Source organism: Lepidochelys kempii, chromosome 2 (assembly GCF_965140265.1).
Source record: "Lepidochelys kempii isolate rLepKem1 chromosome 2, rLepKem1.hap2, whole genome shotgun sequence".
Classification (NCBI taxonomy): Eukaryota; Metazoa; Chordata; order Testudines; family Cheloniidae; genus Lepidochelys; species Lepidochelys kempii.
In genome coordinates this window covers 183,608,063-183,631,916 of record NC_133257.1, presented here as the reverse complement: position 1 = coordinate 183,631,916, position 23,854 = coordinate 183,608,063, and the positions used below count along the sequence as shown (strand labels likewise).

General features: G+C 42.1%; 1 protein-coding gene across 2 annotated transcripts in view; it reads left to right on the top strand.

The window, feature by feature from the left end:
• Window positions 1-2,897: 2,897 nt before the first annotated feature.
• Window positions 2,898-23,854, top strand: part of ITPRID1 (ITPR interacting domain containing 1) — an 87,090-nt gene continuing 66,133 nt past the window's right edge. The window contains exons 1-6 of one of the 2 annotated variants that reach the window (XM_073329499.1): window positions 2,898-2,989; window positions 16,399-16,573; window positions 18,289-18,337; window positions 19,842-19,885; window positions 22,536-22,587; window positions 23,487-23,573. In XM_073329499.1, the coding sequence (XP_073185600.1) occupies window positions 2,948-2,989; window positions 16,399-16,573; window positions 18,289-18,337; window positions 19,842-19,885; window positions 22,536-22,587; window positions 23,487-23,573 (449 nt within the window). In that variant the 5' untranslated portion in view covers window positions 2,898-2,947. Of the gene's footprint in view, window positions 2,990-9,586; window positions 9,680-16,398; window positions 16,574-18,288; window positions 18,338-19,841; window positions 19,886-22,535; window positions 22,588-23,486; window positions 23,574-23,854 lie in introns of those variants that run through there. The other variant, XM_073329501.1, reaches the window with a different exon arrangement.

Genomic DNA, 23,854 nt, shown 5'->3' with positions numbered 1-23,854 from the left:
GGTGGGGGAAATTGATGGGGCTGGTGGTGAAAGAGGAGACAGTCCCCATAGCAAGGGAGGGAGACACTTGCCAAGGGACAATAGGTAGCTCCTCCCATGGGAGTCTCTGTCGCCCACTGGTTAGCTGCGGGAGGGGTGTGCAATCCCCAGCTCCCAGGATTTAGCCCAGTGCCAGAGCCATGTGGAGACTCTTTCGGCTCCGTTCGAGCAGCCCACCCTACCCACCTGAACTAGGAATGAGAACCCAACCAGGCGCAGCCTGTTTAGGGGGGTCAGGAAGGAATTTTTTCTCCTCAAGACCAAATTGGCAGAGGAGCAGGGAGTATTTTGCCTTTCTTGCAGCACCTGCAAGCTGCAGTGAGCTAAGGAGAAATCCGCATGGTGCCTAACTGAGGCACTGGGGTGGTATTGCTTACATGTCACAACTCACGGCTGGTTTCCACTGCGGTTAAGAAAATAAAATGAATGGTTCCCAGAGGTAAAAGATGTGGGATTTTGGTGATGGGCCTTGTGCTTATGTGGCCTTTGCTGGCCGAGGTCAGACCTTGTGGCCCACGTGGGCTGAGATCCCTGCCTTGCTGTACCCTCTGTCCTCCTCATGGGGTATGTGTGTGTGCTAGGACTCAGAGAAAGCTGAGTCCTGGGGAGTAGACTGAGGAGAGCTTACCCTGCATTGTGGGTTATATGGTACGGAGCCCTGTAACCCCCTGCACTAGAACCAATTAAATTCCTGGTGTAAGGTTGTATGGGTGATGGGCAGGTAGGGCCCCTCCCTTGTGCTGAAAGTTTAATAAAAGTTGCGGCCTGTCACTTAACTCCATGCATGTGTCTCTCCCCAGTTTGCCTCTGTATCCACATCAATATAGGAATTGTTGGCAACCTGCCCCATGAAGCATCCATGTTGACTAGTATCCTATATATTGGTGAACCCTCAGATAATAGTGTAGGCCAAGTGTAAGGACTACTGAGAATAGCTGAACACTCTCCCTTGAATGGCATATCTGTTAGCACATATGTATTTGATAATATTGTATTACTGAGAGTAGGTTTGTATGTTCTGGTTTTGTTGTTTGGCTGTTTGGCTTTTTTAAGTCTGATGAGAGCAGCTTTGTATGCTTTGGCTTTATTGTTATTTTCATTTGTTTTCAAGGGCTGGGTCTGTTTTTGTGAGCTTGTCTGTTTGTTTTAAAAGTCTTGTTTGTTCTTCTGATTGATGTTTGAGAGAGCCCTGTGTAATTTACATGTGTCATGAAGGCATCAGGATTTATTGTTCCTTGATTAACTTTCTCCGGCGCTTGGCTGACCATTCCCCTGGAGCTTACTGTCTTTTGGGGAGCATGCAGATCTTTGTACCTCTAGGAGATGGTGTTGATTTTTCAAAGACAAACTCTTGGACTTACAGGACAAGATAGTGTATGTGTCATCATACTGACAAGGGTTATGATAAGATCTTGATATTATAAATATCCTGATTTCCCTTGAGGAGTTAAGTATAATAAAATAATTTTAAATTAAGTTTTTCAGCCATAGACTTTATAGACATGTAAATATGTTATGCAGAGGGCCCTACTTGACTTGCGGGATGATTGTCAAAAAATTGTGGCTTAGTTGCAGACAAGCCATGGAAAATTGTGGAAAAGTAACAATGGACCTTTATTATTTGTGATAGTAAAGTCCATTATTACTTTTCTGCCATTTTCCACTGTCGGCTGCATGGGGCTGAGAGCAGGGGCTCCCTCTGTCAAAATTGTGATGGAAACCTAATATTGCAGAACCCGCAATTTCTGCAAGATCACAAATTAAGTAGGGCCTTAAGTTAGGTCACCCTAACAATTTTAACTTTGCTGACCAGGAAGGGAGAGAAAACAACAATACCCTAATGGGCCTTTAAAAATCAGTTTAATGTAATTTGGGACCACAAACTCTACAATGCCTTAATAGTAACCATATGTTTATTGCAGGGTGTCATAAGAGGGCAGTGTGAATGGAAATGCTACCCATGCCATTACTCAATATGTCTGGATTTCTTTCAAGTTTAACCTTAACTCTGGATATTTTTGTGGGTTGGAGGGAGAGGAAAAGAGGGGAAAGATAATTGCAACATCCCCATAATTGTATGTTACCCAAAATTACTGATAATGGCATCAAACTTAACTCCATCTTGACACAGCTTTGTCAGGGAATATAAAATATGTCCTTCTCTTATACTTCATAATAATCACATGCTACATAAATGATTATAGTGTAACTGAAATTAGAGGGGGAAAAGGTGTACTAAACTGCTCCCCCTCCCACAAGTACAGGATAGACCCCAGTGAGAGGATGTATTGGATAATAAAGGGCTACTATATTTGATCTTAGCCAAAAGGCCAAGAGGTAGATTAACTGGAAGATACTGCCAGGGTCTAGTTGGACAGAAGAATGCGTTTTAAAAAATCTGCAAAACCAGTTTTTACTTTTTCCTTCCTTTACTCCAGTGCTTTTATACAAAATCTTGTCATCATCACCTGAGAGAACACACTCACAGAAGTCACTCTCTAGGCATACCTCCTTCTTTATTCCTCCTTGTTTTCAATCTGCCCCCCTGTCCAAGACAATTCTGAACAGGGATTGATAGGTCACAACAGGTTGTGGGTGTTTTTTTTTTTTTCCCCTCTCCAGTTTGCATGTTGAACAGTTTACTTAGCTCACTGAACACACCATCCCTTCCTGAGAACACTGGTGTGATAATGGGAGCAGATAAGGTGTATCTGAAAAACAGGTTTCTCTTTAGAATGAATGGGTGGGGATTATGAAAATGTCAATGATTAGGCAAATGTTTGTCCTTTCTCCTTTCTTCCACTGGGAACTGTTAAAGCTGTGTCAAAGATTTTTAAAGCATGAAAGGTGTTGAGCTAAAATGGGAAATTCCACCGGAGAGCTTTATCTGTTAGTTTTCTGCTTCTAGATGAGCTTTAGAAAGTGGTTTCTGGGTTTCATGCTTACACAGGTAAGGCTATTTCCTCTCTCTCTCTCTCTCTCTCTCTGTATATATATTATTTAACTATTATAACCTTCTGGTGTAGGGCTATAAAAATGAGTGAGCCTCACAGTAATGTTTTACTACTTTCCCTAACCTCTGTTAAAGCCATGTTTGTCTTATAAATATATTATAGCTATTCCACAGCTGGCAGAAAGGTGATGCCAAGGAAAATAACTTTTGAAGGACCAAATCCTTTGTACACTAAAGTGTGTTATGCATCTAGCGCAGTATGAATGGTGCGACCAACTCACGAGTGATGGGAATGACTGATTCACTAGTAATCTCATATGCTGTCAATTAGTTGTGTCTATGGGAAATTGTTTATTGTTTCTAGCTCAGATCGCTTTGACTGAGAAAACGGCATCACCTAGTGATTAACTAGTGATGCTAGTAGTCAAACACAGAGATTTTTTGACTCTCCAGCAATGCATTATTACTTTTTTATATATAAGGACAAATCCTAAATCAAACCTATCTATTGTACTATTTTTTCTCAGTTTCCATTCAGTCCTCACTCAAGCAAATTCTCATTGACATCAATGGACATTTGACTGAGTGAGGGATGCCCATAATATGGAAGATGTAAGCAAAGTTGATTAGACTATACATATGAAAACAGAATAAAATCCTTGCCCTAAGAATTTGCAATATAAATTCACAGACAGCAGAGTTCTATAGAGTCATTTTCACATGCGGGGCCTGATGCAGTGACATTTACTGCAGTGGGCATCTTTCCATTGACTTCAATAGGCTTTGGATCAGGCCTGTAGTCTCTCAGATAAACTGGGAACGATTTAGGAAAAAATCCTATCTACTTCCTCACTTAAATTCAAAAGGACTTTTGCATATGTAAGATGAGCAGAAGTTTGACCCCTGAGGGGGAAGAGGGAAGGTGCTTGTTAAATATTCACGAGAACAAATCTACCACATAACTGTAGTATTTAACATCTGATTCTGCCACTCTTACTCACATGGAGTAGGGGATTAATCCATAGACTGAATTCTGATAGCCTTATTTAGACTGAAAAGTATCTTGTTCCACATACTCTCATCGAAGCCAGTGGAGCTGCTTGTGGACTAGGGTGCATGGGTAAGATTGTCAGAATCAGACCCGATATGAGTAAGGAAGGCAGAGTCTGAGTGTACATTTCCTGCCTTATTTATTTTGGACACCAATCAAAAATAGTTATATTCACATAGCCAATGCTGATTTTGTACTGGAGATATAAGCCAGTGTTTGCATGTAACAGGGAAGTGGGAGTAGACATTGGCAAGGAAATAGAATAGTTTCCAAAGGTTTATTATTATAAATATTAATGAGTGCAAAAATATTTTAAAGTTAAGTTCTACTTTGAAAAGCAGCCCTATAAAAATGACATTGCAGGGTTCTACGTTTATCTCACAGTATTTTCTGGATTAAATCTTGTTTTTCAGTTCTGAGAGTTAAATTGGGTTCTTTCTGTCTCTGACAGTACTAAAAATAAAAATAACAGGCCAAATCTTCAGCTGGTGTAAATGTGTTTAGCTCCAATGAAGTCCATGAAACTACAGTGATTTATACTAGTTGGGAACATGGCTCACTGCATATAGAATTTAGCAAGTGCGTCAATTTCAGAGAGACAAGAATACAGCCTTCCCATAGAGGTGATGCCTCTGCAGGACTAACAGAATTAAAAAGAACCACACATTTTTTGTCACTCAAGTAAGTATCTCTGAATAGTCACAGGGAACTGATCTACTGGATGAAGGATCTAGACCAAAGTTATTTCAGAGGTGTTGGGGTAACACCTTTTCTCAATGGATTATCCACTCAGACTGACTATTTCATTTAATTAATTTGCCATGCTACTAGAGTTTTAAAAGTTTGTGTTACCGGCTGGTAAATTTGCCATTCAAAAAACAAAACAAAAAGATGCCTGCAGGAGCATTTCAAAATTAATTTCATAGCAGTGGAAAATGGGGTGGAAGGAAAGGACTCTGCTACGGGACCGAAGTATTGGAACTGAAAAGTTTAAAGTATGAGCCCAATAATTTTCAAGCACCTATGTTAGAGGGCCAGGTTCTGCCTTTGCAGACGACAGTCAACACTTGCCAATTTTGCCTGAGGGACATGGAAAAGTTTACCTCAGTATTTGCTATACTTCCCTGCCCTTGCTATAGGGAATACCTGCAACGCTGAAAACACTGGACTAGACATGCCTGCCAGGCCCAGCTGTGAATTGGGGGTGGAAGCTCTGCTGCAGTGCTTTGGGGGAGAACGGGGATGTGTTGTGCAATAGGGAACTCCTTGATAGGCAGGGGGAGCTCTTGTCCTGCTGCTGTACCCCTTTACAGAGTCCAGCCTACCTTCCTCTGCTGTCTTGTCCTGATTTATGGGCCAGTGTGAAGGGAAAGGAGGGCCATGTCCTCTTTGCAATGCTGTGTGCCCTGGAAGAGTAGCAAGAGAGTAACTCCCCTGAATGCAGTGTCTAATTGTGCAGCTTTTCTTAGGCCATGCAAGGGTAGAGGAAGGGTCTTTGGGTCTGTTCCTTTCCCCATTCTTCCCCACACTGTGTGCTCACCTAGAGGGGTTAGCAGAGGGAAAGTCCTACTGAGGGGAAGTTATCACTAAGGCCGTGGGAGGTGCCTAAAATGTGCACTGGAGTATCTCAAAGTCTTGGTCCTGCAAGGTGCCAAGCACCTCCTGAAAATGGCACTGAGCATCTCATGAGGGACATTCAAAGCCTCACTGGATCAGGCCCTAAAGTGAATGTTTCAGCAACCAGGTAGATGCTCACATCTGAGAACTGGTCCCCCAATGTAAAGTAAGAGGTCAGCTAAAAAACAAACAATAAAACCCCAACCCTTTTGCAAAGCTTCTCGCTCTTTATTTTCTTGCCGTATTTGCTCAGTAATGCAATAGCAGTTGACTTTAGCTTTCTGCGAATATAGTTGTAAAAACACATGCTGGACTAGGCATGGTGCCAGCTCCCAGGTTTAGAAGAAAATGAAAAGCAAAACACGTGTGGATGGGGAGGAGGAAGAAACATATTGGGTCTGATTCTCCTCTCACTTGCACCAGTATAAACAGGGAGCAAATCCATGGAAGTCACGGGAGCTACACTGGTGTAAAACTGGTTTCTGTGAGAGGAGAATTGGACCCACTCTTTATATACCAAGCAATTCTCTCCTCTCCCCTTTCTAGCTTCTTCCATGTCAAATCTCAGCAGACCTGCTGGGCTGGATGAGAAAACCCAATTGTTGCAGATAGTGATGATCTGGATTCAGTTGTGGTAGTGGGGACTGTGCCTTTGAGGGCTAAGCTTCCCAGACAGAACATCATACAGTAAGTGGCACTCTGCCCCAAGTCAGTATGGAATTAATGCCCTAGCAGGCATTAGGGGTCCTGTTCGCTCTTGGAATGTTCAACAAACTGAAATTCTGCTCTCTGAAGATCCAATGACACATTTCATTCAAGTCAGGGTGTCTATGCCTGTTGTCCTGGTCAATTTACAATTCTGGTAATTACATTTTACCTCCCTGAATCTCCCCTGGAGTTTCCCAGGTCCTCATTATCTGTCCTAAATTGTTACTCCTGGGGGAATTCTGTGCCACTGTGCATGCACAGAATTTATGTCGCCTGCAGATTTCTTTGCTTCCCCACAGAAAAATGAGTTTCTGATTGGGAAGCAAAGGGAAGCCACAACAGCGGTCATGTGACCCTCCCCTACAGTATGTTTTGGGTGCCCAGGGCAGCTGGCAGAGAGGTAAATCACTGTGGAGTAGAGGACGGGACTGGGAAAGACCTGGCAGTGGCTCCTATCCTGCACTGGGCTCAGCTACTAGTCCCAGCTGGACTGGGGAGGACAGGACTCCTCTTCCCCTGCACGGCATCCAGGGCTGGGTCAGACCCACCCCCAGATTTCTCCCCAACTTCAGGAAGCTCTGCAACCAACGCCTCCTCACCCTGCTTCCTGCACCCATCACTTCTCAGAGGCAGGGGGAGGAATCCTTGTACAGGGAGCTGCTCCCCCATCCACCCAACTTGCATGCATCCAGACCTCCTCATACACAGACCCTCCCACTGAGCCTCACGCCCCCACACTCAGAGCTCCCCTGATAAGCCCCACTCCCCAAGCACCTGGATCACCCTGATGAACCACCTGGATTCCCCACACACACACACGCACACTGAGCCCCAACCAGCTGCATCTGGATCCCCACCCTACTAAGCCCTACTCCCTCATCTGGACCCTCCCACTGAGCCCCCCACACCCAGACCCCGCTGCCAAGCTCTATCCCTCTGATTCCCAGACCCCACAGCTGAGCCCCAATCACCTTCACCTGGACCCCCCCGCCGAGTCCCATTACTGTTGCACCCAAAACCCCCAAACAAGCCCCTGTGCATCCAGATCCCCTCATACCCACATCCTCCACTGAGCTGCCCACACCCGGATTGCCCCACACAGAACCCTCTCAACCCACACCTGGATCCTCCCACATTAAGCCCTCCACATTTGGATCCTGCCTTGCTTAGCCTGCCTGCCCACACTTGGTGCACCTGGCATGGAGGGGCAGGGCCCTGGGGTGTTTCTGGGACAGGCCCGGTCCTTGTACTGTGTCAGGGTTGGGTGCAGACTCACCGCTGAGTCCATGTCCCAGGGGGGAGCTGCACAGTGATCTCCAACCTCTGTACTGTCAGTGGCCTGTGCTCCTCAATGCTAAGCTAGATCCTCCACATGTATTTGACAAATAAAACTTGCAGAATTCTAAAATATTGTGCACCGAATTTTTATTTTTTTGGTGCAGAATTTTTAACTTTTTGGCACAGAACGCCCTAAGGAGTAAATAATTGTGATGTCTTGCTTTACATTCTGAATCAGCTGTTCTTTTCCCAGGGCTAGATTCTGCATAGCTCTTCTGAGGCTCCAATGGTGTATCTGAGACGGAAGGGAGGAATGCGCCTCCTTTGCCTTGCATGGCACATGTAAGGCTTGGGCAGAATTGCAGCCCTAATTTACTCCTCTGGGGGAAGACAGTACCTCAGATGGTGCAGAGAAGGGGTGGAGATTAGGCAGCCATGGCTCTGCCCTCCTCGCTCCACCTACATTGGCAAAGCTGGCTGGCCACACAAAGGAGACCATGCTGCAACCATTAGTGATGCAGCAGTTTGTGTGCTCCCCTATACATTGGGGGGATTCAGGGAGGCCCCTCTCTTTCTGCTTTCTTTGGGGTGATCTGACTGGCACAATCCAACCCCAAGTGACTAAACAGCATTTTTAGCCAAATGTCTGTATAAAATTCCTTTTTAAACTGTATCAGATCCTTTGAAATGAGAAACCCTTAGTAGGTTCTTGTAATAACTGACATGGACTGACAAATTTGGGGCCCAGTTCTGCTCCGGCTGAAAGCTATGGGAATTTGGGTATTTACATCAATGGGAGCAGGATTGGACCCTTTGTATCTGGTATGACATGGAATAAAAATTATGTGCTGGACTTAATGACTATAATGATAGCTAAATTTTAGTTAATAAACAGAATTACTAGTAATCAATTATGTGCCATTCCTTTTGGGGGCAAATGACAGTTTTTCACTGTGCTATTTGCTACAATGCATTCAGACTGGATCCCTGTACCTCTGTTTAAGGGATTTTTCATTTTATTCTTTTAGCTCGTACAGCATCTTGCACACTGGGGTCTTGGTCTATGTCTAGGGCTGCTAGGCATGATGGTAATACCGGTAACAAATAACAACAATAAAAATACAACTTTGCCACTTTCATTTCCATTCCAGTATTGATAGAAATCTAGTACTTCGAAGATATCAAATGATTTATACAACCATGGTGCCAAGTAGCTACTAAATTGGAAAAAAAACAAACTACAGTTCAAAACTAGATATCAGTAGAGATGTCGTTTGCTGGTTACAAATTCTCAAGCACGAACGAATGTATCTGTTACTTAAGAATCTGAAACCTAAATCCTTTATTTCAACTTTTGCTTTGTAAGTACTAGTGCTGGTCTGTAGGTCTGGCTTTTTATTTGTGAGCTTTTACATGGACGATCAGGTGCTGTGCAGCCTGAATATCAAGTTCTGTGTCCTTCATTGCTTGTGATTGTTTGCAATGCAAATAGGAGGGTTTGTATCAAAGAGAACCATATCCATGGTAACCAAATGAAGACAAGTTTGCATTACTTCCTTAGTGAAGTGTAATCCTTCCCCTTGTGCATGTGCCAAAGGGTCACACTGTGTTAAAGGGATAGGAATACATTTCTTGCAAATAAAGCAGTTTCTGCTTTTTTATTTGTCTCGGTTCTCTCTCACACACCCCCTTCACTCTGATTTTTTTTATTTTTTTTTTTAAGTCTTCTCATCATTAGGAACAATGTCTAGTCTAGGTTCTACTTTCCTTTGGCAGGGAGGGTAAGCAAACAATCATCCATCTTAACTGTCAACTCAAACACCACTTGTTGGCAAACAGCTTTCTTGGCCCTTCATGTTGGGTTTTTGTTTGTTTGTTTTGTTTTTTTTAGTTTAGTGGGGGCTGGAGAGCCGACCCATGAGCACAAGTTCCCGTATCATGGTTTTTCAGTCTTTGAGTGTGTAGCACAGCACAGATGTAGACGCACCCAGACACCAATTCCTTTTTATTAACAGCTGGAGCAAGAAATACAGGTTAGATCGCAGCTAAGTGTTTTTATTATACTACAAAATGCCTTCTGTCCTTCCCATTTAATGGAAAAATGCTGTTTTGTTTTTATTTTTCTGGTTTACGTTCCAGTTAAAAGAACTGTAGCCTTGATTTCTTTGGCTTTTTCCCAGCCTTGCAGATTGTATTTGTTTGACCAAGAAATGTTATTAATGAAGGCAATGGAATCTGGTCAAATGGAATGAATTGCTAGACCTTTGAGATTGTTGCTTTTTTATTAGTTGTTCTAGTGAACAGGTTGTAGCAAGTTTCATGAGCTCTGTGCTAAATTTTCAGACTTTCCCTGTCATGACAATATTAAAGAGGTTTAAAAATCAACTATTTCTCTCTTCTCTGTACAGTTTTACAGTGTGTTTCAAATGGAAAAAAAAAATGGGGGGGCGTGCTGTTGGTTCTTATCATCTGCTCTGCTCTGTCTTCTCAATTAAGAGCTAAATCATTATGATTAAAATGTAACATTATGGTATGATTCAGCTGCCAACACAGAATTGATTCACAAAGAGCTGCATTAATTTTCCTACATTGCACTCCTACTTCTACTTTAATAAGAACAGGAGTGAAATCCTGGCCCTACTAAAGACAATGGAAGTTTTCACATGGACTTCACTGTGACCTGTAATTCACCCCAGATTTTTAGCTACAAAATCATGATAAAAATTAGGCATTTTTTTATTTTTTTTCCATTTTGAGTAACTGCTGTATTTTTTTAAAGTTTTCTCTTTCTAGGGTGACCAGATAGCAACTATGAAAAAACAGGACGGGGATGGGGGGCGGAGTAATAGGCACCTATATAAGAAAAAATCCCCAAAATTGGGACTGTCCCGATAAAAACGGGACATCTGGTCACCCTATCTATTTCATACCATGGAATTATTTCATATTATTATTATTTCAGCTCCCAGTATATATTTTACACTTCTACAGCAGCGTCATATAGGGATTTCAATCTGCTTAACAAATAATTAATTTAGCATCACAATGTCTCTGTAAAATAGTTTGGTATACATGGGGAAATTGAGGCACAGAGGGCTAGATCCACAAAATGACTTATTACCTAACTGCTGCTTTAGCTGCCTAAATCACAGAATCAGGCCCCCACTGGGAATCTCATCGCAGCTGCTCAGCTGCACCCGAATCTTGTAGGCATCTAAAATCACTGAGACTAAATTTTTGTAGTAAACAGTCCTTAGACACCTACTTTTCTGCCTCTGAGCATGTGCACTGCAGACCACACCAGGTATCCAGACACCTGAATCCCAGAGCGATGCACAAAGTGGGGGAAGATAGGTGTCTCTATGCCTAACTCACTTGTGGGAGGAACATGATCCCTGTGCTCTGAGTTTACCTACTGAATCAGGCTCCTGTAGGTGAGCTTACACAAAATGGGCTGGAGGTTGGGGGAAACAAGGAGGAGTCCTCCCTCATAACTTTTAGCCCAGTGGTTAGGGTACTCACCTGGGATGTGGGAGATCCCAGGTTCAAATATCCTCTCTGCCAGAGGGAGAGAATAGATTTGAATAGGATCTGCCACCTCTCAGGGATATTCTGATGTGGGGCTCCCTTAGCCTCTCCTCTTAAAGTTGTTCCACTGTGTGTATATACTTTTAAAAGGTCATTGGTGCAGGCAGATTGGATCCTGGATCTCCCAGGGGAGTGCTCTAACCACCAGGCTACAAAGTCATTTTCACAGTTGCTTTTTCTCTCACACCCAAAGATTTTTCCCTGTTATTTCTCCACAGTGGAACATCTTGAACAGGAGAGATTGAGGGAGCCCTCACATCAGAATATCCCATAGCCTGGTGGTAAGCACACTCTCCTGAAAGGTGGGAGACCCCTAGTCAAATCCCTTCTCCCCCTCAGGTGGAGGGGGACTTGAACCAGGGTCTCCCCTCTCAGCTTAGTTCCTGAATTACTGGGTTAAAAAGTTGTGAGGGAGCTGTTGCCTACAAAATCAGCATAGGGACCTAATGCCAAGGCAGCTTTTGCAGTTAAGAATCCCAGGCAGAGGGAGGCACCTCCCTTCAGCCTGGAGTTAGATGCCCATCTCTGAGAGAAGGGTGGTGTGCAGCTTTGCACTTGCCCCTTGGCTTGACATCTCCCATTGGTTAGTTTAAGTGAGGAGCCGCCTACCAGGCTGGCTTTTATGAATCCCATTCTAAGGTGCCTATCTCCCTCCATTCATTTTATAGGGAGCCTGCACACCCAAATCAGGCTTTGTGACTCTCAGTGATTTTCTAGGCACTGTCACCACACCAAAGTTTATTTGTAAGTCCAGCACCCAGGAGGGTATCCAGAATCATACCGGAAGTCTGGGACAGAGCTGGAATTAGAGTTCAGGTCTAGAATTCCCTGCCTAGAATGTGGAAATTTTGCTAGATTGGCTGTTGTCACAAGATTTCCACCATCTTGGTCCACCTCCAAGCAGGAAACAGGCTCCAGAAAATTAGTCCCTTCCAGTTTTAGATCTGAACCAAAACTGTAATGGTGGATTCAAATCCAGGAATTTGAAGCTGAAACCCTCTTCCACTTCAAATTTGGCAGAGGGAGGCTTGAATTTGAGATTCCAGTGTGATCCGGTCTCTAGGGCTAGATTGTGACCAGTTCTGCACAGGTGCCTGGAGGGAGGGGAAAGAGGGTGCAAGAAATCTTCCCCCTTTTTCCCCTGGGACTGGTCACTGCTGGTGCTCACCTCCCTGGAGCTGGCGGGGCTTTGTTAGAGGAAAGTGCATGCTACAACCTATGTCACTCCCCTTCTGCACCTGCCATTGTGCATCCTGTGTCTTCTTTCTTTTTTTTACTAGGTTAGGTACATTGTGCTCCATTCACCTGATGGAGCTATATATTGGTATATAGAGAAGAGAGAAGACTCAGGGTGATGAACATGATTCTATTCTATAAATACTTTCAAAGTAATAATAGGCCATTTTTGGGGAGGGGGGGGAGGCTCTCATTTTTTAATCCTTCCTAAATGGAGGTGATCAATTTAGAACTATATGTAGTATTCCACTTACACATCCCAGGCTATACATAACTTGTTATGATCCCAACACATATGTCTGAAAATAGCATTGGCTTTTTTCACAATGGTGTTGGAGTGCAACAGTATGCTTAGTTTGCTCCTATAATGCGTAAATCATTCTGGCCCCAAGAATGTGCTTGAGTGCTTTGCTGAATGGAGATGGAATTACTAATGTGTTTAAAGTTAATCCTGTCCTTAAATGCTTAGCTGAACTGGAGTGCCTGTGACTTGCTGCTGTCTACTAATCCATATCTGTGTGATGTATGTCACTTTCCTCGGAGCTTAGCTTTACATTTATCAGTACTGATTTTCATTACATGCAAGCCACTGTGTTGCTCTTGTCTTGTAGTTTGTTTCCGTCCTCCTCTGTTTTATGCAAACCTCTCCATTTTACTGTTATCAGTTGATTTGATGATTGTGGAATTATATCCTGTCTCTGGATGGTCAATAAAAACATTAAATGATATCCATTCCAGAGAGTGACCCTTCTGGCACATTACTTTTCCATTTGGAGATCTTTACATTAATAATTAGTCTCTGTTTGTCAACTAATTTCTAGTTTTCATACCTGGCAAGTATTTATCTAATTCCTTTAAATGTTTGTCAACGTGTACCATGATGAATGTGGTGTGATGAAAGGAGTTCCAGAGTAACTTGTTATTGTGAAATAATCATTTAAATATTGTCAGTGGCAAGGAGAATGGGGTTGCTAAGTGCTGGCAACTTTAAGTGAGACTGATCATCCTGAAAACTTGCCATAAATTGTCTACATGTTATTTCAGCTGTATTTATTTGTTTATTTATTTGCTTTGTGTAGTTAAGAACCTGTGTACATAGCTCATTTACAAGAGTCTTTAACTTCTACCTTGTTGCCTTCTTTGTGAACAGAGCCTCCAAGATGTTCCCAATGTGTTTATCAAATGAATAAAATACACAGAACATGGAAACTAGCCAGTCATTCATTTCATCAACAGATTTGCAGAGCTAAATTTGCTTCTGGAGATAGGTTAAATTAAAACATGTAGATGATGAGTGGCTCTGGCACCCAAACTGTGATCAAGAGGACATTCTTGTCTGAAAAGATGTACCTTGTCAGATTAATCATAATGTATTATAATTAATATGAAATCAAAAGGAACTCTTCCACTATCCATGGAAAAGAAGTTAATGTTGCTAACAATAATTAAGGCTAATAGGAGTTACCTGTATACATCTCCAGATACAGGGCTTGATTCTCTATTGCCCTGCACCTTGTGTAGTTATTTACACAAGGGGAAAATGGGTAAAATACACTCCAGTTTGGATTTGGTAGTATTTTACACCCATTTTGTCCAGGTATAAAGGCCAACACAAGGTGCAGAAGAATCAGTCCCCTTCCCCCTGCCCCCCACCCAGATACAAAACTTGAAAATAAGCACATTGAACTAAGCTATATCTGAATTTTTGTCCTTTACCCTCAGGCAATCTGTGTCACAGCATCTCACCTTCTGTTTCTGCTGGAAATGGTCATGGTGAGAAAAAGGAGATTCCCCTCTCCACATTGTAAAAGGTGTGGATTTACATCCTTTGTGTGTCCCACTTTCAAAGCATTTTTCACAGCACTTTTTTTTTCTGACAGGCATAAGGCTCCACTTTCTTGCAGGCAGTAGTTCCTGTCGTCCCATATCCTCACTATGCGCCCATTAGCGAGGCAGGCTGTGTAGCCTTGCATGAGTGTAAGGAGAAGTTAGATCTCCCTGCCTTATATGCTGGCACAGCCTCTACTGAGGTTGGGCCTGTAGGCACAGGGCTAAGGGGGCACTGCATGCCCGCTTTTCTGCCTCCCCCGGCCTAGCAGGTAAGCAGAGATGGAAAGGTATAGCTCTGTCCTTCACCCCTGTCTCCCTGCAATGTGTTGGCCAAAACCGCTCACACAGAGAAGACCTCACATGTATACCCCCAGACACTGCTGTGTTTCCAAGGAGAGAGAGAGGGAGGTCACTCTGTATCCAGAATAGCTTCACTTGGAAACGGAGCCAAATGTTTTTTGCTGTGAGGAATGTTTAATTTACTTCCCTCGCAGAGTGCCAGGACTAGGACTGTGCACAAGGTGTGAGTGTGTGGGAGAAATGCTTCCTTTTTCTCTTCTTCCCTCTCTCCATCCCCTCCCCCTCTCCCCATGTCCCTCTCCATTGCCTGCCATAATCTGGACAAAAGGAGTTTGAATGGACTAGACTCCCTCCAAGAACGGGTAGGAGCACACTGGCAGCACAGCATGGGGTAGCTCACGCTGGCATTGTCTGTAGTAGGCCTGTTCTCTGCATAAATAGAGAACTTCACTCTCTAGTTCTTTCGGAAGTGCCCAGGTCACCTTAGAAAGGAAAGAACTCAATGGGTAGACCAGGTCATGTAAGCCAATGTTCCATGAATGAGCTTCAGCCAACAACAAAAAAGTTGTTTCAAAGGATGTTAAGAATCCCAGTTCATTTACCTTGACAGCATCCACAAAAGACAGACAACAGAGGGATTTTTTTACACCCCCGTTACAGACACTTTGCTTGGTAGGCTCCTGCCTTTTCAGTTACGTTCAGTTCCAGGCTTATTGTGTGTAGCTCTAACAGAACAAACTTTGAAAGGGATCTTTAGGCTTTGAAACTATAAGCATCACAAAACTGCCCCACTGTTGGCTACAATCCCACTTGAGGGGAGATTCTCTGCATGAGAAGAGGTTGAATTTCCCGGAGGAGACTGTGGATAGAAATGAAGTGCCTTAGCAAAGCGAGGAGGGGAGACTTTCCCAATGCCTGCTAAACTGTGCCTTTCTCAAGCCAGTGTTGTCATTGACAGAGAAAAAAAAATCTCCAGATTAATTTATAAAATTAGAGAGAGAACCTAACCAATGTTCCCCTTCCTCTCCTTTCCTCTCTGTCTCTTATGATAAAAAAAGCTCTTAAAAGCTGCTCTTATGGGGCTTAATCCTCTCTCCTCTCTTAAAATCTTTCATGCAGTCTGGCCTCCATCTGTCATCACACACACACCGAAAAAACAATCTTGTTGAAAATGTGATTCATGACTACAGTGATCTTTGTTAGAACGTTGCTGCATTGGCGGTCTGTGGGCAGATTGAACGGCAGCACTTGGAAGGTTCAGTCAGTGGCATGATATCAGGGCCACTTTTTTTTTACTGCAGACTTAGTGGGTGATTTGCTGACTGAAATGGGGAAGGTTAACAGCTGAACCATGCTAAGCTTGGTAGAGAGTGAGATGTGCCTGCAATGCCCCTTGCAGAGATATTTTACATTTGTATTACAGTAGCACCCTACAGGACCATCGGAGACCAGGGACACATTGTACAGGACACTGTATGCACACATAGTAAGGAACAAACCCTGTCCCAAAAACCTTACAATTCAAACATAACCACATTGCAGACAGGGAGCTGAGATGCAGAGAGGTGAAGTGACTTGCCCAAGTTCATACAGGGAGTCTGTGGTAGAGTCAGGCATTGAATCCAGGTACCCTGAACTCCAGTCCAGTGCCTTAACCCTCAAACCATTCACTGTGGAAATGCAGGCCTCTCCCACTTGAGCTAAAGGATGAGCTCCGTCTGTAGGTTGCTTATACTGTAAAAGAGCCAGGATTTGTAAAATGTATTAAACATGATTTTCTTTGTATCTGTTTTCTTAGCTCACAAACTTGCACCGTGGGATGGCTTCAGAGTCTTACTGCCATGGGACTAGCAGTACCTGTGAAATGAACAAGAGGGGTATCCTGTTATCTGCCAAAGCATCATGGACTCAACTGGATGACAATTCTCTGACTCCAGCTGTAGTAGACAACCCTCTTCCTCTTTCACAGCTTGGTGAGACCTGGGAATGGCATTCCTGGGATTCTTAAAAGCCTGTTATGACAGAGGATAATGGCATTTTTACTTGCACTGTAGTGACTGCACTAATGACATGAGTATTAAGGCACAGGCTGCACTAGCAGTAAGATCAGGCTTATAGTCACATGGCTACCTTGAAATAATTGTGTCATTTTACAATAATTCCATGGTAGACAATATGCAAACTCCAGTGAAACAATTACACAGTAATAAGCATTAATACCATTGCATTATCTCCTAATAACTCTGGTGATACAAGTTATAAACAAGCATGCCACACAGTTTTTCTGTACCAAAGAGTCTTAAGTGGGGAGTATATGAATGTCCAATAAAAGCAGTCCTTTTATTTTTGTTGAGTTTGCCTGACTGCTACATTTGCCAGTTGCTCCCATTAGATCAGTCCCCAGTCTTGTCCCTTGTCTATTCTATATTTCATTTCTAGTTATTTTAATGTTTTATACTGCCACCTATCCCCATAGGATTTGAACCCCTTCCACATAAAACTGAGAGGAATAGCAAAGTCCTTAGTGGGCTTCATGGAGTCCCTGGCACTTCTTCTTTTTCAGGATGTAAACTCTGCTTGCAGTAAGTTTTTGTTTTGTGGCTTTTTTAGATTTTATTGGTTTACTTTTTAAGGCTGATTTGTTTCAGGGTATTAATTGGTTGGTTGATGTTTATTGGCTAAAAGAGGTATCAGTGTCTTATCTACTATTTTATTAACCCCAAACCATACACTGTGGAAATGCAGACCTCTCCCACTTGAGCTAAAGGATGAGCTCTGTCTATAGGTTGATATATTGTGAAACAACCAAGATTTGTAAGGTGTATTAAACATTAGTTTCTCTGAATCTGTTTGGGGGGGGGTTGGGTTTTTTTGTATTTTGTTTCCATTTTAGGCCCTGATCTGTTAGTGTACCTGCACAGTGGGAAAAGATGCAAAACAAACCTAGGCCTTCTTTACATTCATGTTGCACTGGTTTAATTTGAGTAGGCTTTAAACTGATTTTAGGCCTGGTCTACACTAGGAAATTAGGTCAATATAACTGTGTTTCTCAGGGGAGTGAAAAATCCACACCCTAATTTTTGGTTTTGTTAAAATTTTATTTTTGTTGTATTTTTCTGACCCTCTTTTATTTATGTTTTGGTGAATGTAGTGTCTAATATCTGACAGTGCACGAACTTCTAGAGAATACTCTTCCAGTGAACTTTAATCCTAATCCTCTAATTAATTAAAGACTCAGTGGCTAGGTTATCTTTTAAACTGATGCTTTATCTGAACATCAAGAAGCAAAAAAAAAAAAAAGCATTAATAAATATCAGATTTTTGTTGTAGCATTTTTAGTGATTAAATAATGGTCTCTGTGCCTCAGTTTCCCCATATGTAAAATGGGGATAATAATCCTTCCTTCCACCTACCTTTTATTCATCTTCTCCATTTAGAGTGTACCATCTTTGGGGCAGGGACTGTCTCTTACTATGATTTTGTATAGTGCCTCGCACAATGGAACTCCGTTTAGAAAGAACTCAGGTTATTGAAATGAATTTACTGGCAGTCTTTCCCCTAATAGCGTTTACAAATTCTGGGATTAATGGCACTGGGAAATGAAGCAGTTCAGTCATGTGGTAAATGGCTATAAACCAATCCGCAACTGGAGCCAGTGATCCTGTATCTTGTTTATTGTTATTTTCAGAAGATTCTAAAGAAGAAAATATCCGCCATTGGCTGGATTCTGGGTTCTTGTAAGTTTTGGTCATGTTATTGAATAAGTATTTGCTGCATCATCAAATTATGCCTCTGCACTTACTGATAGCAACAGTAGAGCTGGCCAGGGATTTTCTGATGGACAATGCGGTTTCTGGAAAATTGAAATTTTCTGCAGGAAAATTGAAATTTTGCCATTGGAAAAATCAGAACAAAATATCTGATTTTTGGGTGTGTTCAAAATGTTTTGTTTTGAATCAATTCAACATTCAACTATATTTCCCTATCACGGTGCATTGCCTCATGGGAGTTGTAGTGCAGTTTCCCATTCTCTCATATGGGTTGGGGGGCTACACCTCCAAAAATGCTGTATGATGCATCATGGGAGTCATGTGATTTAGTTGGATCATGGGAGTTGTTCTCTGCTGAGGGAGTCTGGTTTATAGAAAAGAATAGGGGCATCAGACTTCCAAATTACAGCTCTCATGAGACAATGCACCACAATGGGTGCAATGTTGAATTGACTTAAAATGAAGCTCTTTGGATCAGTTCAACAATCCCAAACTAAACATTTCCATTTCGGGACTATTGAAATGTTTTGTTTCTATAGAAAATGGCAAAGTGAAATGTTTCAACGTTTCCAAATCAACATTTTTCAGAATATTTTGTTCCATGAGGAAAAATAAGATTTTGCTGTTTTATCCAGTTTGTGAGGAAAACAAATATTGGAATTTCCCATGGGACATAAATTCTGAATTTTGCTCAGTTGTAGCCAATAGCCCTGTGGATACGGTGTTTCAGTAACTAGAACTACATTCCGCCTCTTCATAGGCAGAATTGCACCGGGGAGGAGAAGGAATGGCACAGACTTAGGAACAGTGTCTGGGGACATGGTGATGAGTATAAAAGGATGTAAGAAGCATTCATCCTATATAGTCATGCCAGCACCTTTTAGGCTTAGCGTGGGCAGGACCGTCACCATGGCCTGTCCCACCCAGCCATGCCCCACTTGGTCATTTAGTACAGTATTGCAAGCTAGTGACCACCCCACCACACATATTGGATCTAGTGGGAACCAGATGGCTGCCTCCTGTGTGGGTGCCTCCTCAAAAGGGTAAGACGTTGTTCAACCTCTTCCCTCGCTAGTCCGTGTGGACAGGGGAAGCCATAATTTTAGCCCTTGATAGATTTAGGACCATAAACTGCATGTTTTCCTTAGGCAAAATTTTCATGGACATAAACAGAGGCTTTGTCTGTGGCAAGGACTGCAAGATTGGACCCTTAGTGCTTAATTAAGGTCTCTGTATGTTGGGGAGCAGGGGAGGGGGCAAGTACTAGTAGGAATTAAGTTGGGCACAGGGAGCATTTTCCTCAACACCATACATACATGGCAGCTCTAACATACATTGAATGCCTAGTGCTGTACTTTTCTATGAAACTGCATCCCCCTACCATATCTATTTAATGAAAAAGCAGCTGAGTGTCATGCTTTTTATAGCGATTTAATTCCTTCTTTTTAAAAAGCACATCTTATATTTACAGCTTGTCTACAAGTGAAGATTTACAACAAGACAGAGAAAACGCAGGTAAAACAGTAAAAAATCTGGGAGATCTGCCTCTCTGGGCAAAGGATTAACATTTGTCAGTAATGGTAGATATTCTGGATGCATCAGATAGCGCATCCATGATTAATAAATAATCAGTAGACGTTTCACCGTTTGTCTTGTTCCTCTGAAGAGTTGTTCATTTGTACACTACTAAAAGGCACAGCTCTCCATTTGTCTTTGCATCTGTTGTGTTGAGCCTTTCATCCATAGGTAAACTCTCCGTTCCTTCTCCGTCTGGAGTCTCAATCAGAAGACCCCCAAACTAGCACTCAGCAGAGACCTCTTTAATCTCCAGATCCTAAGTGGATATAAATTGGTGTATCTCCACTCAAGTCAATGGAGATACGTATGCAGATTTCTACCAGTGGATGATCTGGCCCACCGAACTTTTGTGGTGTTTGATTTGAACTGCTTTAATTCTTGCTTTGATTGTGACATCTCTCCTAATGTACTTGTTAACTGAGGGTAACAGATCTCCGGGTTATGTCAGTGATGGGGGAACATGAAGGGGAGCCAAAAAACCCAACCCCTTGTTTCCTCTCAGATATGTAAGTCCACCAAAGCTTTCAAATCTCGAGTACCTGCTGTGGATCCAAATTACTGCTTAATAATGCTGCTCACATTCTAACATGGTATTCTCAACTTCCTATTCAAAATTAAGAGGTATAGAATTTCAAAATGAAATTTCCTCCTATCTTCTCTTAATATCCAGCATCTTCTGTGCTGCTAAAATGTCCTAGTCCCTCTCAAGTATTAGATACTACATTTAACCCTGCAAAATGGATTCTTTACTGCACATATGTAAGTACATTTTTGCCTGTGAACACAGCAGCAATTAGCGCTGCTGTTGGCTTAGAAAATCCTTTTTGTTTTGTTTTGTTGTCATAAACTTTCTCTGACTGATTTCTAAAGGGCATTATTTTCCCAAAAGTATATTCCAGCTCAGTAATCAGATGAAATGTTTTCAGAGTCTAGAATAAATGCATTTTTAGAGATCAGGAAGCATACCTACTGTGCCATCACACTACCTTTATGGCCTCTTAGTTTGAGAATGTATAGGTCCTCTTTCTTTATATCCCGTTACAATCCCACTCTTTGCCAGTTTGGGGATCTTCTAATTAAGGCTCAAGACAGGAAAGGGAAGTGGAGAGCTCACATGTGGATGAAAGTCTACTCAGCAGGTACCCTCAGATGCAAAGATAAATGGTTCTATGTTGTGTCTCAGCCTGTTACTGAGAGACTAGTTATGTTCCATGGCTACTCAAAACACCCGAAAGCTACGATCATTTCAAATGACCATGCAGTAGCAACTTCCACAGTGCTGCCTGTACTTTTACAGGGGTGGTGCATGTGTTCGTTTCGATCCCAGTAACATACGCTGTTGAGGAGTTTACTATAAGGTAAAATTTCTGTTGGCAGGGCATCAAGTTCTTTTGGAAGGCAAGGCTTGGCGAGCCCTATCAAGGAAGAACTCTAATTAAACTTCCCACCATTTTTTTCTTTTGCCTTTGACAGGCACCCAGCATTTTTATAGCGCATCTCCAGGGCTAGGGCGTTAGGGTGCTTGCCTGGGCTGTGGCTCAACTCCCTTCTCTGCCACAGGCTTCCTGGATGACCCTGGGCAGGTCATTTAGTCTCTCTGTGCCTCAATGCCCCATCTGTAAAATGGAGATAATAGTTCCTTAGCTCACAGGGGTGCTGTGAGGATAAATAAATTTAATATTGCAAGGTGATCCAATGCTGTGTACAGGAAAAGAAGACACGTTGTGTCCTGAGACAAGTAGCAGATTCGTGTGCAAGTTGAGCACAGCGTTTGCTATTAGAGGTTCTGGTTTATGTTGCCATAGCAATTACAGAATGCCGACATCCTTTTTTGTTCATAGTTTTGATGGTTATCCTTGCAGTGAGTAAACCACAAGAATTTGTGTTAGGATTTATGAGCAGGAAAGTAATCCAGTAGAGAACAAGAGACGATGCTTTTCCCTTTCTTTGTCGACAAAGCTTTATTAATAGAAAGCAAATATTTAAATCTCAAGAAAAGAGGTAAAAAGATATTGGCATGTGCCACAGAACAGCATCGATTGTTAGCCACAGGAAAATATTCTGCCCCAACTTCCAAGCAGCAAGGAAGATTCCGAATCCATGAGTGTGTTATTTCATTGTTGCAAGGAGCAACGAATTATACTGCCACCGCACACTGTATCCTAATCTCACTTCTTTACAGTAGTGAGCAAGTTCATTAGATGGTCTAAACAAAGTGTAGCTTATTCCCCCTAACTGTGGCACCCTAGAACTCCAGGAACCAGTGTTCAATGCTTCCCGTTCCTAGCCAGACTATTTCTCCCGCAAAACCTGTTTCAGCTGCTCTGTGACTCTTTTAACTCCTTCCCAAACACATTAAAGATTTAATCCAAAACCTAGTGGAGTCAATGGAAAGACTTCCATTGGCTCCACCGGGCGTTCAAGCTGATGTTAAGGGCTTGTCTACGCTGGAAAGTGATATTTGCTGCTTTTGCTATAATAACATGGTCATGCAATAAAATAAATCTTACGCCTGTTCTAGTGTGACAACATTTCTGTCCTGAGAGGCATTAGGAGTGCAAATATAAATGTATTTTCTTACTTGCAGTTTCCTTGGCTAACCCAGAAATGGTGCAAATGACTGTGCAAAGCTATATGAGGTAGGTTTCAGACAATGCGTGGCTATATTAGATACAAAGGAAGAAACTTTATATTTAATATTTTCAAAGACACCACAAAGTTTTTTCTGTAGATAGTTTTTTAGTAGATAGTTGATAGTTATAGATATCTATAGATACTAGATATAGATAGATATCTAGTAGATAGTTTTTTTATTTTTTTTTTAACATTAGTACCTTAGTACAAGACCTAAGCAAAATTTAAATCTTGTTTAAGCTGTATCTTGTGGGGCAGCTTGGAAGGATAGAGAATGGACCAACTTTTCATCCATAACTATATTAATGACCCTAATCACCGTAGGTACATGTGAGTAAAGTGAAGTCCATCTATTACAGAAGCATTAAATGTGTACCTTAGAAAAAGACTACCAGATTACAGAATGTTCATTCTACAATGATTGGCTCCTTAAAAACAGGCATTATGATCCAGATTATTTATTACAAATACAGTCAGAAACCCTAACTATACAAAGAACTGAGATGTAATCTGAAATGTAGTTCCTGCTGTTGCTACTTAGTGAGCCTGTTCTATCTGAAACTTTGTTAACAGCAATTATATCCTTTAGAAGTAGGTGGCTAGAGAAACTGTGCTCCTTAAAGGTTCCCCAAAGATTCACCATCTGTCAAAAGCGAGACATTCTGCCACCTTTATAATTAGCATTTACTGGTACCTAACACCTACATTTTAACACCTACTGTAACATACTGTTCTTGAGAATAAGTGTATTGCCACAGTATCATACATGCTCTTCTTCTAAGGCCTTGACATTGTGTATCATTATAAACCAAAACAAAATGCAAATGTTTACTCTGGAAAAAACATCATAATGACATCCCAAAGGACCCCAAGACTTCATGGTTACTTTTTCCAACTCCTGTAGATCTCTGCATCAGTTTTCAGAAACTCCTGTTATGTCAAGATGGAACAGTTTCAACTCGTCCCATTCTCTTGCTAGTGCACCGAAAAGGTTAGTAGTTTCCAGATATTTTCAATCCAAAGCGGTAGAGATTAGTCCTGTTTAGAGACTGACAAATACATGAGGATTAAAAACCCAGTAAATGGAGTGTAAAGAATAAAGATACATGACACCCAATCCTGCTCCCATTGAAGTTAATGGGAGTTCTCTCATTTACTTCAATGAGAACAAAATGGCCCTCCGCTGATTAGTAGGTACCTGATACAAAGCCCATTGATAAGCTTTCCATTGACATCAGAGGTGAGTATTGAGGCATGTTTGTGAGGCAATGT